Source organism: Cheilinus undulatus, linkage group 24 (assembly GCF_018320785.1).
Source record: "Cheilinus undulatus linkage group 24, ASM1832078v1, whole genome shotgun sequence".
In the NCBI taxonomy this organism is placed as follows: domain Eukaryota; kingdom Metazoa; phylum Chordata; class Actinopteri; order Labriformes; family Labridae; genus Cheilinus; species Cheilinus undulatus.
Window position 1 is genome coordinate 2,182,297 of NC_054888.1, and position 12,786 is coordinate 2,195,082.

The 12,786-nt window shown below is 40.3% G+C and overlaps 1 protein-coding gene across 4 annotated transcripts in view; it reads left to right on the forward strand.

Annotated features, from left to right (window-relative positions):
* The window catches only part of agap1 (ArfGAP with GTPase domain, ankyrin repeat and PH domain 1), a 245,778-nt gene that overhangs the window by 145,120 nt on the left and 87,872 nt on the right, over positions 1-12,786 (forward strand). For all 4 annotated transcript variants that reach the window (XM_041782109.1, XM_041782110.1, XM_041782111.1 and 1 more), the window contains 3 exons: positions 9,464-9,591; positions 11,395-11,550; positions 11,834-11,926. In XM_041782109.1, the coding sequence (XP_041638043.1) occupies positions 9,464-9,591; positions 11,395-11,550; positions 11,834-11,926 (377 nt within the window). The remainder of the gene's footprint in view (positions 1-9,463; positions 9,592-11,394; positions 11,551-11,833; positions 11,927-12,786) is intronic.

A 12,786-nucleotide genomic window follows, 5' to 3' on the forward strand; every position in this document is an offset into this window, starting at 1 on the left:
GTACAGTCGTATTAATGACCTTTATGAGAGAAGAAGAAGAGGAAACCAGAGAAGAAGAAGTATACAGATGAGATTAGATAAAGTGTGTGTGTTTATCTGGGGTGTGTGTTCTCTCCTCGCTAAACGCCGTCTGATTATCCTCTTAATGATCCCGCCATCTGTGTCCATGTGTTTGTGTCTCCTTGTGTTTTCTCCTCGTTATTAATCTGGTTTTTAATCAGAGCCAGGAGTTCATGTTTTCAGTCCGCAGACATAATGTTAGTGTTGTTTTAGATAATTATTGTTCTTTTCTGTGGTCTGGGAACATCAGCCTAGACTGTCACCAGTTAGTCCAACACCAGTTCAAGCAGCACACCGGGATGATTTCACTACTACTCCTGTGATCTGGTTATAGGGGGCGCTGTCTTGGTTACAGTCGGGGTAAAAGTTAGACATTGAACTGAGTTTGTATCGGAGCTACTTTAACACATTTAGAGATTCTTTAGAGAGTCAGTGGTTTATCAGGTCATTTATTTAAAATCTTAACACCAAGAAAGAAGCTGATTCCCAGTTTATGTTTAAACAAAACTTTTTTTTTAAAATATATTTTTGTTTATTTTGTTTTGTTTGTTTTTTTTGTTTTCCAAAAAGTCCTGAATGGATGAAGACAGTTGGTTTTTATCTTACTATTTTTGTGTTCTGATTAAAAGGAAACTGGTGATGTAACATTATTTTTTGTCCAATGTGGGAACTACTGCAGGTGTTGTAGAAAAAAGCATGTTACATCACCAGTGTTCCGTTCTTTGATCTTAATTTTTGTGTATTTTGAAACAGATTATTAATCTGAAATGAGAAATGAAGATCAAAGAATAGAACATTGGTGATGTAACATTCTTTTTTCTCCTCTATGTTTTACCTATTGCAGGTGTGTACAGAAAAAAATGTTGTCAGTTTTCCAAGTAGAAATGAAAAAAATTAAAAACGTTTAGATCTTTTTTTTTTTTTTTTTTTTTTTAGCTCTGATCAAAGAGATCAAAAATGAAACACTGATGGCGTAACATTCTTTTTCAAAACATCTGTATTGGATCTGACAAATAAGAAAAAAGAATGTTACATCACCAGTGTTCTGGTATTTATTTATAAGACAATCAGAAGATGAAGAATTTGTTTAATTTTCATTTTATTACAGAAAAAAATAGATAAAGGAAACAGAGAAAAAGAAACTGAGAACCAATAACAGGTTGGTTTTTGTGTCCCCAGTTTAATCTTTTTTTTTATTCTTTTTTTATTGATGTTTTAAATGGCATTAGAAAAACATACAAAACTATGTGGTGTAACTTCACACATACAGTTAACAAGAACATGAAGACCTTACAGATTTGATTTGATAGGGAAGCCCAAAAGAAAGGAAAAACAAATAAAAATACATAAAAATAATAGAAGAAAAGAATGAGTACAAAGATCAATGAGGAATTATATCATGTTAATAAGAGTTGACACCAGAGACTCATGTAATCCATTTAGCCCAGTTTTCAGTGAACTCTAGTTTAATCTGAATGGAATTTTATATTCCAAAAAAAAAAAACTAAAACCATTTTCTGTTTATTTTTCTTTTACACAGTTAACAAAAAAATATTTGATTGTTTTGTGTTCTGATTAAAAACAGATCAAACAATTTAACATTAGTGATGTAACATTCTTTTTTAACAACGCAGTCGGTCTCATAAATAAGAAAAAAAGAATGTTACATCAGTAGTGTGTTTTCTCCTTTTTTTGATCAGAACATGGATAACAAATTCTTCTTTTATTATTTCATTTTATTTTGGAAAAAATAGAAAAAGAGAAACAGAAAAAACAAGAAACCGAGAACAAATATCAGTTTGTTTGTTTTTACAGTTTAATCTGAACGGTATTTTATATTGCAACCAAAAAAAATCCTTTTCTGTTAATTTTTTCTTTTTCAAAGTAAAAAAACAAAAAAATATTTGATTGTTTTTGATCAACGAACAGAGCACTGATGATGTAACATTCTTTTCCTATTACATGTGACCTGCTGCAGGTGAGAAAGTTGAAAACTGAAAAACAGTTTTATATGAACCTGAGGACACATGTTTTATTTTTAACTGTGAAGCAGCGTGTTTCTTTATTTTGGATTTCTAATTTCAAACTAAAATCTGTTGGTTGTAAACGTTGACGCCCTCACTAATGTTTAGTTTACCTGGATAAGGAGCTGCGTTTAGTGTTTTTAATCTCAACCTTTATTTAAACAGGAAAAATCATCATTAAGATCAGAAATCTGTTTTTCAGGAGTGTCCTGGCGAACTGAGTTTCAGTCATAATACAAGATCAGTGTGTAAACGCATCAGGAGACACAAGAGAATCCTTTAAAAAGCAAACATTAACCAGAATCATGTGAATTATTTTCTCCTTTTTTTCAGCCGATCTTTATTCGTATGTCACTTTTCATCGTTGAACAGAAACGGAGTGAGGGTTGGATGTAGACTAAGGCCTCCTCTCACTTCCTGTTTCTCAGAGATCCAGATCTGTGTCTGCTGTTTTTGTGTGTGTGTGTGTGTGTGTGTGTATTATTTTGTGTACCTACACTGATCATGTCTATGTCTATGAGGAGTGTGTGTGTGTGTATGTACCTACAGTGATGCGATGGCGTTGGTGTGTGTTCCTGTAACGGAGGAGTGTGTGCTCCATCACTCTCTCTGTGTGTCTTTAATTAGTTCTTAGCGTGACCTTAATTTGCGGCGAGGACTTCAGTAATGACGCCGCTCGGCTCTCGGCCTTCAGCCACTTAAAACGCTCGCCTTCCTCTAATTGGTCAGAGGCATCGCCGCATCACAGCGCACACTCTGAACACAGACAGAGCTTTGTTAGAGCGGTTATTTCTCCTCTGTATATAAACCAGGATATCGTCGACAAACACTGAATTGAAGCTCCTCAGTCAGGGACAGTTTTCAGTTTTTAACCTTCATCTACAGGAACAGAATCCCTCCACTTATCTCTCTGTTATATTTCACATCATTATTCACATCCAGGGGAACTCAGGGTTAACGCGCTGTTCTAGAACATTCTACACTGAAATACCTGCACGTGCATGAGCAGGATCCTATGGAGGGGGGCGGGGCTAATTTACTAAAGGGCACGTCCCTCGCCAATATCCAAGTCCGTACTGAGACCTGAACCAGCCACCCTCTTTTTCCAGCAGCTTCTGCCTTCTTGGCTTCTTTCCCATGGCTGATGTAGCTAAGGTAGCTAATGTAGCATCAGGCCTTGCCTTCGTAGACACCATCCAGGAGTGCAGGAGTGAAGGAGAGGCTGTTTAACCTCTCAGTTCAACCTGCTTACTGCCTCTCATCTATGGACCTCATAAACACGTCAAATTCAAATCAACTTTATTTATTCACCCTCCTGTCCAAACATTGCCAACATATTTGCACAATTTAGATACTGCTATTTTTTAGTTAAATGATGGAAACGGAAACCTTGCAGATGGTTTTGTCCAATCTAGACAGATGCACGGTTAAATAATTGCTCAGTATCAGAACGTTTTAGTCTGATAGGTTAGTTGCTAAAATGTCCAAATGTTGCCATTTTTTTTGGCATTTGTAGCCTTTTTCTCTCGCTCCTAGCCCGTTTAACACACTTTCCCAAATTTTGTCAACCTTCTTTGCCAAGAAGAGCTTTGTCTCTCTTTTGATAAAAAATGCTCCCAAATATTCCCTGTGCAATTTAAACAGTCCCCTCTCTCACACTGGCAAAAAATAGATTTTTTTTTTCACCCAATCTGGGGCAATTTATTGATTTTTGTTACTCAATATTGCAGTCCTGTTTCTGTGCAATGTCCATATTGTGCAAAAATATTGGCAACATTTAGGCTAGTAAGCAAAGGTTGAGAGGAACAGGTGAAAACCTTGCTTCTCTGCAGATTCACCATTCTGTCCAAACATTGCCAACGTATTTGCACAATTTAGATATTGCTTTCTCGGAAAGGAAACATTTCCAATGTTTTTGTCCAATCTAGACACGTGTAGAAGCTTTGGTTAAGAATATGGCTCAGTATCTGTGTGTTTTTAGTCTGTAAGGTTGCTAAAATGTTGCCCAAATGTTGCCAATGGTTTAGTGCAATTACAACAGCTTTTTACCTTTTTTGATTTTACACCTTTTTTTTTTTTTTTTAACCGACGTCAACAGAGCGTTCTTTCTCTCCTCGGTAAAAAAAAATGTTCAAATGTTACTGAGCAATATTGACTTTCAGTTTGATGCAATGGCAACAGAAAGAGAAGTTTTTTTCACCCAATCTGGCGCAATTTATTGATTTTTGCAGCTGACTGTTGCAGGCAAACTCCTGTGCAATGTCTACATTTCGCCACATAAACCTCACTTCTCTCCTGTTCCACCCTCCTGTCCAAACATTGCCAACATATTTGCACAATTTAGTTATTGCTTTTTCAGTTAAATGATGAAAACAAAAACGTTGCCCATGGTTTTGTCCAATCTAGACTCATGCATGGTTGAAAGTTTGGCTCATTTTCTGTGGTCTGATTGCTGAAATGTTCGGATGTTGCCAATGTTTTTGTGCAATCTTAACAGTCAGGTTGAGACAAATATTAGTCCTCTTCAACCAAAATGAGGCAATTTATAGATTTTTCTCTCCAAAGATTGCAGGAAAAGTTGCCAATGTTTTAGCACGTCCCTCTTTTGTTGGTCAAACTGTTGCAGCAGCATGAATCTGGTGAAAGGTCCTGGACTTTAAATCCAAAGCTCTTCTCTTAGAGGTTTACCGGTCAGATCTGGTCTTTGTTGTTGGAGTAATGGTTTTATTTCCGGTCCTTTCCTTCCTCCTTTAGTCCAGCCTTTCTCTGATTTGAATATCGTCTCCGTCTCCCTGTGGCTCCATGCTGATGATTGATCAGTGGTCGTGTACATATTTATTCAGATTACTGATAGATTGTTGATTTAATTTACTCTCTCTCTCTCTGACTTCCTGTCACTGACACCGGGTGACTGAACGCTGGGATTTAAACGACATTTACAAACGCCACCCTGTTCGTCGATGCTGGATGAAATCACAATTTATGAAGCCGTGTAGCTGTTTATTGATCCCACATGCATATTTCCGTGACCTTCGCTCCATCTTTACTCTGAATTGATGGCGGCGGGTCGGGCTGGTCTGCAGGCCGGAGGGAGGCGGAGCTTTAATTACAGCGCTCATATCCAGCTTCATAAGCAGCTGGATCATCGTGGCGACAAGCAGAAATGCTGATTCGCACTAATTTGACATGATTGCTCTGTGCATGCGTGTGCATATTTGTGTGTGAATGTGTGTGGTGCAGTAAAGCGTCTGTGGAGAGGAATGTTAATGTGAGAGAAGGTTGTGATGAACCGCAGTAGACACACGAAAACAGACGAAGAAACCAGAGGTGCATCTTCACTGGGTTTAGTTTGCATCGAGAAAATGTTCCATTGATAGTAGTCGTGGTATTTATGTACAAATGTGTCAGAAAACCATGTACTTCTGTTCAAAAGGTGAAACCTTTCATATATTCTTGATCAGTGGTTCTCAACTGGAGGTTCAGGACCCATAAATTGGGTCCATTGCTGTCCTCTCTGGGCCGAGGCTCATTTGAAATAGACTAAGGTTCGATGGAAAACTGTTCTGTGGTCAGATGCTGCCATGATTTTCCTAAACCCGATGTAGACAACAGAGATCTGGTAGCATTGATAGCATCTCAGAGGAACAGTGCAGCTTAGCACTATCCTTAAGCTACAAACCCATTCCAAAAAAGCTGGAACACTGTATAAGATGTAAATGAATACAATGATTGTCAAATCTCACACACCCATGTTTGATTTATAATAGAACATAATCAGCAGATATGATGCAGAAACTCTTACATTTTACCATTTCATGAAAAATATTAGCTCATTTTGAATTTGATGGCATCAACGTGTCTCAAAGAATCGGGATGGGGCAACAAAAGGCTGGAAAAGTAAAGTCATTTTGCAACTAATTGGGTTAATTGGCAACAGGTCCGTGACATGACTGGGAATAAAAGGAGCATTTTAGAGAAGTAGAGACTTTTCTAAGTAAAGATGGGCACAGATTGCATTCATAATATTGTGAAGACTTTAAGTATCCCTTCATCTAAGTCAAAATATCAACAGATTCAGAGAATCTGGAGAAATCTTTGTAAGCAAGGGAAAAGGCTGAAGGGGCCTTCAGGGGCCACTGAGGCAACATGGAAAACTGTTCTGTGGTCAGAGGAATCAAGCCTTAGTACTCCTACTCACTCAGCTGTTCTCTATATCATTTTAAAGCACACTTTAACCTCTCATTATGTGAAATTCAACAAATCAGCTATTAAATTCAGGATTCAAAGAGTTTAAACTTCATCAGCTCCATGTTTTCTTTGTTTAAGCCTAGAAACCTCTCTGTATGTCAGCTTTAATGGGAAGTGAAGCCTGGTCCAGTGTTGGGGGGTGGAGGGTGACCTCTGTGTGAGGGATGGAGGGAGGAGGAGGAGGAGGGTGACAGCACTGTGCTCCCTCGTCCATCAGAGCGCTAATTTAATTAGCCTAATTACGGCGACATGGACCCCCCTAACGCACACACGCACACAGACACGCTGCTGCTCTTCTTCTTTGGTGTAATTCATGTCAGAGTGCAGATGCAGAGCGCTTCGTTAAAGCATGCTAACGAGCTCAGATGACCCATGCTTTTATTAATATGTCTTTAAAAACGTTTCACATTAATCACTCTGACATGACACTTGATCCATGTAGGTTAGAAAACACTGAACACGCCAGGCTACAGGACAGAAACCAACACAGTAGGTAGAAAAAGATGCCAGCTGGTCTGACAACATTGTCCTTACATAATGTTTTATTGTTAATATCCAGTAAGTACTAAAGGGGCATAGCTAATGGAGTACAAGCAAGGATGGAACGTTTGATTGGCTTTAAAGGATTAAAAAATAACATTATCACAGGCAGTGAACAGAATGTTTAATTAACCTTGAAGAATGACATCACAGGCAGAGGACGGAATGTTTAATTAACTTTAAAGAATGACATCACAGGCAGAGGACGGAATGTTTAATTCACTTTAAAGAATGACATCACAGGCAGAGGACGGAATGTTTAATTCACTTTGAAGAATGACATCACAGGCAGAGGACGGAATGTTTAATTAACTTTGAAGAATGACATCATCACAGGCAGACGATGGAATGTTTAATTCACTTTGAAGAATGACATCACAGGCAAAGGACAGAATGTTTAATTAACTTTGAAGAATGACATCACAGGCAGAGGATGGAATTTTTAATTAACTTTGAAGAACGACATCATCACAGGCAGAGGAAGGAATGTTTAATTATATTTAAAGAGTGACATCATCACAGGCAGATGATGGAAAGTTGTTGAGGCTGGAGATGCTTGGATTTTTTTTGTGTCCACCATTTTTGCCAAATAGAAGGCCATATTTCGTAACTTTTGGATTTTACCAAAAGTTGCCAACAAAGGATTGTCAACATAAGGGAGATATTGTTGGTATATTGCACATTATCTTGACCATGACTACTTGCCTTTGTGCATTGATTCCTGACCCGTGATTGGCTGATCAGATACTTGCATTAATGAGCGATTACACGGGTATACCTAATAAAGTGATCAGTGTAAATATGAAGCTGATACCTGCAGCCATGTAAAGCTTTAATGTTTGACTTTAAAGAGTGACACACTGCAGAGTCAGCTCCCCTCCTCGCTCTGCCTCCCCCGCTGGCTCGGCCCCATCATAAATCTGATCAGAGGGGAGACGTGTCCATTAGAGGAGACGGCGGCTCCTCGGAGCAGAACTGAGATTGATGGATAAAGTTAAACAGATTAAATATTTAACACAGCCTTATCATAACTGTTCTTTAACACTTAAGGTAAAATACAACCTGCCAGGTACGCCAACGTGCTCACGTGTGCGTTAGCCTGTTAGCATTAGCTCTCTGATATAAATAAGGAGGTTACAATCAAACGGAGGCGTGTGGAAACGGCGACAGAGATAATGTGGTGGTGTTTGAGTGGAGTCAGCAGAGAGTTCAGACTTTAGTGACTCCATTATCTCTGTTCCAATAAACACCGGCCGGCTTCACATGTCTCATTGTTTTAATTGGGCTCGTTAAAGCCCCCGGCTTCGTTAATGAGGAGTGAGTCGTAAACATTTACCTCCAGGTGACACCAGGCCGAGCCAAGGGCAGCAACACAGCAAGAAGAAGAAACTCAGAGGGATTAAAAATAAAAACTCTCCAGAGGATGATTTATTTATTCTAGAGAAAAGAGACAAAACTGGAAATTAAGAAATAGCTTTAATTATGCAGAGTAAGACTGTATTCATTTACACATCACTTTATAGACAGGAACTTTTCTTAACCACTGAAAGTTTTCGAATTATGACAAGTTGATGTAAAGTTTGTTTTCTGTTAGGTTTCAAAGTTTTTTCTTTACTCGTATTCTGGGCTTTCAGTGCTTTGAATGTAATCTAACAAAATAAAATATAAGAGTCATTCAACAGGTGCTACTTGAAACTAAGAACAAAACTGAGAATTTTAGAAAAGAAATAACTTTTTTCTGTAAAGTAAAACTCTAATGTTTGTAATCTCTGTCTGTATATCTCAAAATACAGAAATAAATGAAAGGAAACTGTTTCCTGTCATTCATAAAAGGAGTTGGCTCATTGAACCGTCATTCTTTAAAGTTAATTAAACATTCCATCCGCCGCCTATGATGACGTCACTCTTCATAGTTAATTAAACATTCCATCCTTTGCCAATGATAATGTTATTCTTTAAAGTTAATTGAACATTCCATCCTCTGCCAATGATGATGTTATTCTTTAAAGTTAATTAAACATTCTGTCCTCTGCCTGTGATGATGTCATTCTTCAAAGTTAATTAAACATCCCATCCTCTGTCTGTGATGATGTCACTCTTTAAAGTTAATTAAACATTCTGTCCTCTGCCTGTGATGATGTCATTCTTCAAAGTTAATTAAACATCCCATCCTCTGTCTGTGATGATGTCACTCTTTAAAGTTAATTAAACATTCTGTCCTCTGCCTGTGATGATGTCATTCTTTAAAGTTAATTAAACATTCCATCCTCTGCCAATGATGATGTCATTCTTTAGAGTTAATTAAACATTTCTTCCTCTGCCTGTGATCACATCATCTTTTGAAGACTTAAAAGGCTTTAGAAACATGATGTCATCAAGGCTTATTAAATTTTCCATCCTGGCCTTGCATGCAGGTCAGTCTCTGCCCCCAGTTGTCATTCCAGTCTAACCAGTGCACCACAACATTTATTGTCTCAATAATGAATCAGTGTGTCCTTAGCATGTTCAGAATGGAAACACGTGAACAGGGTTAATGTGTAATATTCAGTGTTTTTTACTCATGTTTGTCTTTGTCTGTTTTTGTCTTTCAGTCGCTCAGAAGATTGTGGCGACCAGGAAGAAGCAGCAGCTTTCCATCGGGCCATGCAAGTCGCTCCCCAACTCACCGAGTCACTCGTCTGTGTGCGCCACACAGGTGTCCGCCGTCCACATCAGCCAGGTCAGACCACGCCCACTCCAAGTTACTAGGGGTGCATGATAATACCAGCATGCTTCCAGTATCAGCACATACACACAGAATGAACAAAGATGTATCTTTACACAAAATGTTGCTCTTAGTTCCCCAAGGGTGTTTGGTCTTTCTGGATCTTTCTTCTCAACTTCTTGCCTTCATGGAGACTGTTAGATTTGGTTGAAGTTCCTTCAAAATTGTCCGTATTATTTTTCTTTTTAAAGTCTGATTATAACCCTCAGACGTCTGCAGCTTTGAGCACAATAAGACGTAGAAATCCTCTGTGATGAGTGGTTATAAACTCCCGTCGTCTGATATGCGACGGTATAACTCACTGACTCTCTCTCTCTGTGTCTCTGGAGCTTCAGGCCGTTAAGCCCTTCGATCCTCATCCTTCACTCCGTCATTGATTTCTCATTAAAAAGCCATCGCTCAGCGTGTGCGAGCTGCAACGCCGTGTCCCCAGAGAGCCGTGTTTATCTTTCCGCCGCCTCCTCCAAACGGCCCTCGCTGCATCTTTAGCTCTCAGTGATTACTGTCGAGTGTGCCGCCTCACCCTGCGCTCACCGATCACGCTGATGGGACGCCAGAGACACAGAGGAAGTTTTTACCTGCTGCGGAAGCTTCCAGAAACACATGATTAAAATTCAAATTTATAAAACACAAATTAGATATTTATAAAATGGTAAAGATCTCATCAAAATCTCATCATTTATGAGCTTTATTTTGTCAAAGGAAGTCTAGTAGTTTTAATTTTTGTTGAAAACAGTGGAATGAAGAAGCTGCTTCCAGGGCTTCTTCTTGGCTCTTTTGTGACAAAAAATAAATTAATCAGCTTGTTTACAAAACTGAGGCATCTCCTCAAAGACTGGTGTCTCGCCATGGCACAGGAAGTAGCTTTTACTACAAAAGTTCAAGCGATTCCTTCCAGGTTTCCCAAATCTCTCTTAAAATGTGTTTTAACATCCTTGAGTCACCCCCTCATGCTGTCATGTGGCGCTTACAAGTCTGTGACTAAATCTATTGCTGTGGCATTATTTGCCATGAAACAGGGAGCAGTCTTTTTCAGGGGCTTAAAACACCTGTACTGCCACAAATACAGAGAACCACCCAAGGCCAGGTGGGACAATAAGAAGATCAACACAGGACTTTGTGGTGGGTGTGGATAAGAATCTTTGAGCCAAATTAACAGGAAGTCTGCCATGTTAGATTATATGTCTCACCGTGTAACAAGAAGTTACTGTACAGGGTTAAATATGAATCAATAAAATAGATTTACAGTGCCATTTGCTCATGTGAGAGTCTGAGCTTGCAGTTTTTTATTTCTATACTTGATGGTGTGGCTGAATCTCTTCGAGCCAAAAGCAGGAAGTTAATTTTTCTTAAAGATGGTTTAAAAGTGGACATTCCCAGGCCTCAATCTGGGTTTAACAACCTCAGCAAAATCTGCCTAAAACCATGTAAAACTGTGTGCAGGGCTGAAAAATACCCGAGATAAAAAGTTATTTGACTCTTGCACAAATCTTAAGGGGTTTGGTTCTTCTGGCTCCTCAAAGATCTGTGTATCGCCATGACACAGGAAGTTGCTGTTATTCAAACATGCAGGATGAAAAGTAGCTCAAACTGTCCGTGTTTGATTGTGGTAACCATCTTAACATATCTATGTGCAAACATTAAATACCAGTCACAGCACCACCTGCTGGTAAGAGCCTTTCAGCCTCTCTGATATTTATGGTGTGTTCTCCTGTCATCTTTGTTTTTAAAGACGTATGTTTTATGTTTTCTGCGCAGACAAGTAACGGCGGCGGGAGTCTGAGCGACTACTCGTCATCGGTTCCGTCCACGCCAAGCACGAGCCAGAAGGAGCTCCGCATCGACGTCCCACAGACGACCAACACACCCACGCCTGTCAGGAAGCAGTCCAAACGCCGCTCCAACCTCTTCACCGTGAGTAGAAACACGCACACAACACGTCTGTTTGATTTATATTATCTTATTTTATTCAACAACATAAATCTCTAAGAACAGAGCAGAGAGCAGAGTTACCTGATACAATCAGCCGCTCTTTCACTCTTTATTATCTGGTCTCTGACGCGTCTTAAGTTTTAACGCTCATGTACGGCGAGATACTCGTGATCAGGACAGTTAATCAGCCCTAGCTTCCATCCCTACGTGCTACCGTGAGTTTGTTTCTGTGAATAATGGCGTCTTCTCTCCGTCTGGTCCACAGTCGAGGAAGGCCAACGAGACGGACAAGGACAAGAAGGGCCTGGAGGCTCGAGCCGACAGCATCGGCAGCGGGCGAGCCATCCCCATCAAACAGGTGAGACTCTTCCTGTCTCCCCCCCTCCTCTCTGTCTCTGTGTTTGATTCGTCGGCCTTGATTAACAGAGAAATCACACACTTAACATCAATTAGAGCGAGGGGCTCTCCCGGGTCCTCCAACCAGATCATTAGGAGCTGAAGAGGGACGGATTTCACACTCTTTCTTCTCCCCCTCCTCTCCCTCTGATCGTCCACTTCTTCTCCCGCTTTGAGCCTCTCGTCTTCCTCTCAAAAACGCTCCTTTCTTCCTCCGGCGCTCTTTGATGGGAGCGTCGACAGCAGCGTTTTAGAGGAATAAAGAAGAGGAAGCCGAGGATGAAGGGGAGGGCGAGCAGAGAGAGGAACACTCATCCCTGCTGTGAGCTCCTGAATCGGCTCCTAATTTGTTCCAAACACGCTCCCCTCGTGTCGCAGCGGCGTTGGTGACACTGACAACTAAATCAGGCAATTAGCCAGCACTAATCACGGCCTTTTGTGTCGCCGCCGCGGCCTGGTCTGTAATCTCCTAATGAAGAGAGAGAGAGGGCGAGAGACACTAACTCAGAGAGAGAGAGAGAGGGTGCTGTTTGTGTTTAAGGTCTCGGTTTAAGTGAAGACCTGCCGCGCCGCCACTGAACAGCAGACCGTAATTACAGCTGAACATCGACCTCATCGTGTGACGATCCTGTCGGCTCCCAGCAGCCTCAAACACACCGTTTTCTTCTTCTTCTGTGGTGGTAATACAGCGGTGGAGCCCAGCAGGCGGAGTCTGGTCGTTAATTTGGTTTGAGTGTCGGCTGGAGCGCAGAAACGCTCACCATTAGATGATTGTTGGAGACGGGTCATTTCAAACGTGTCAGGATGGTTTTGTCCTCCGTT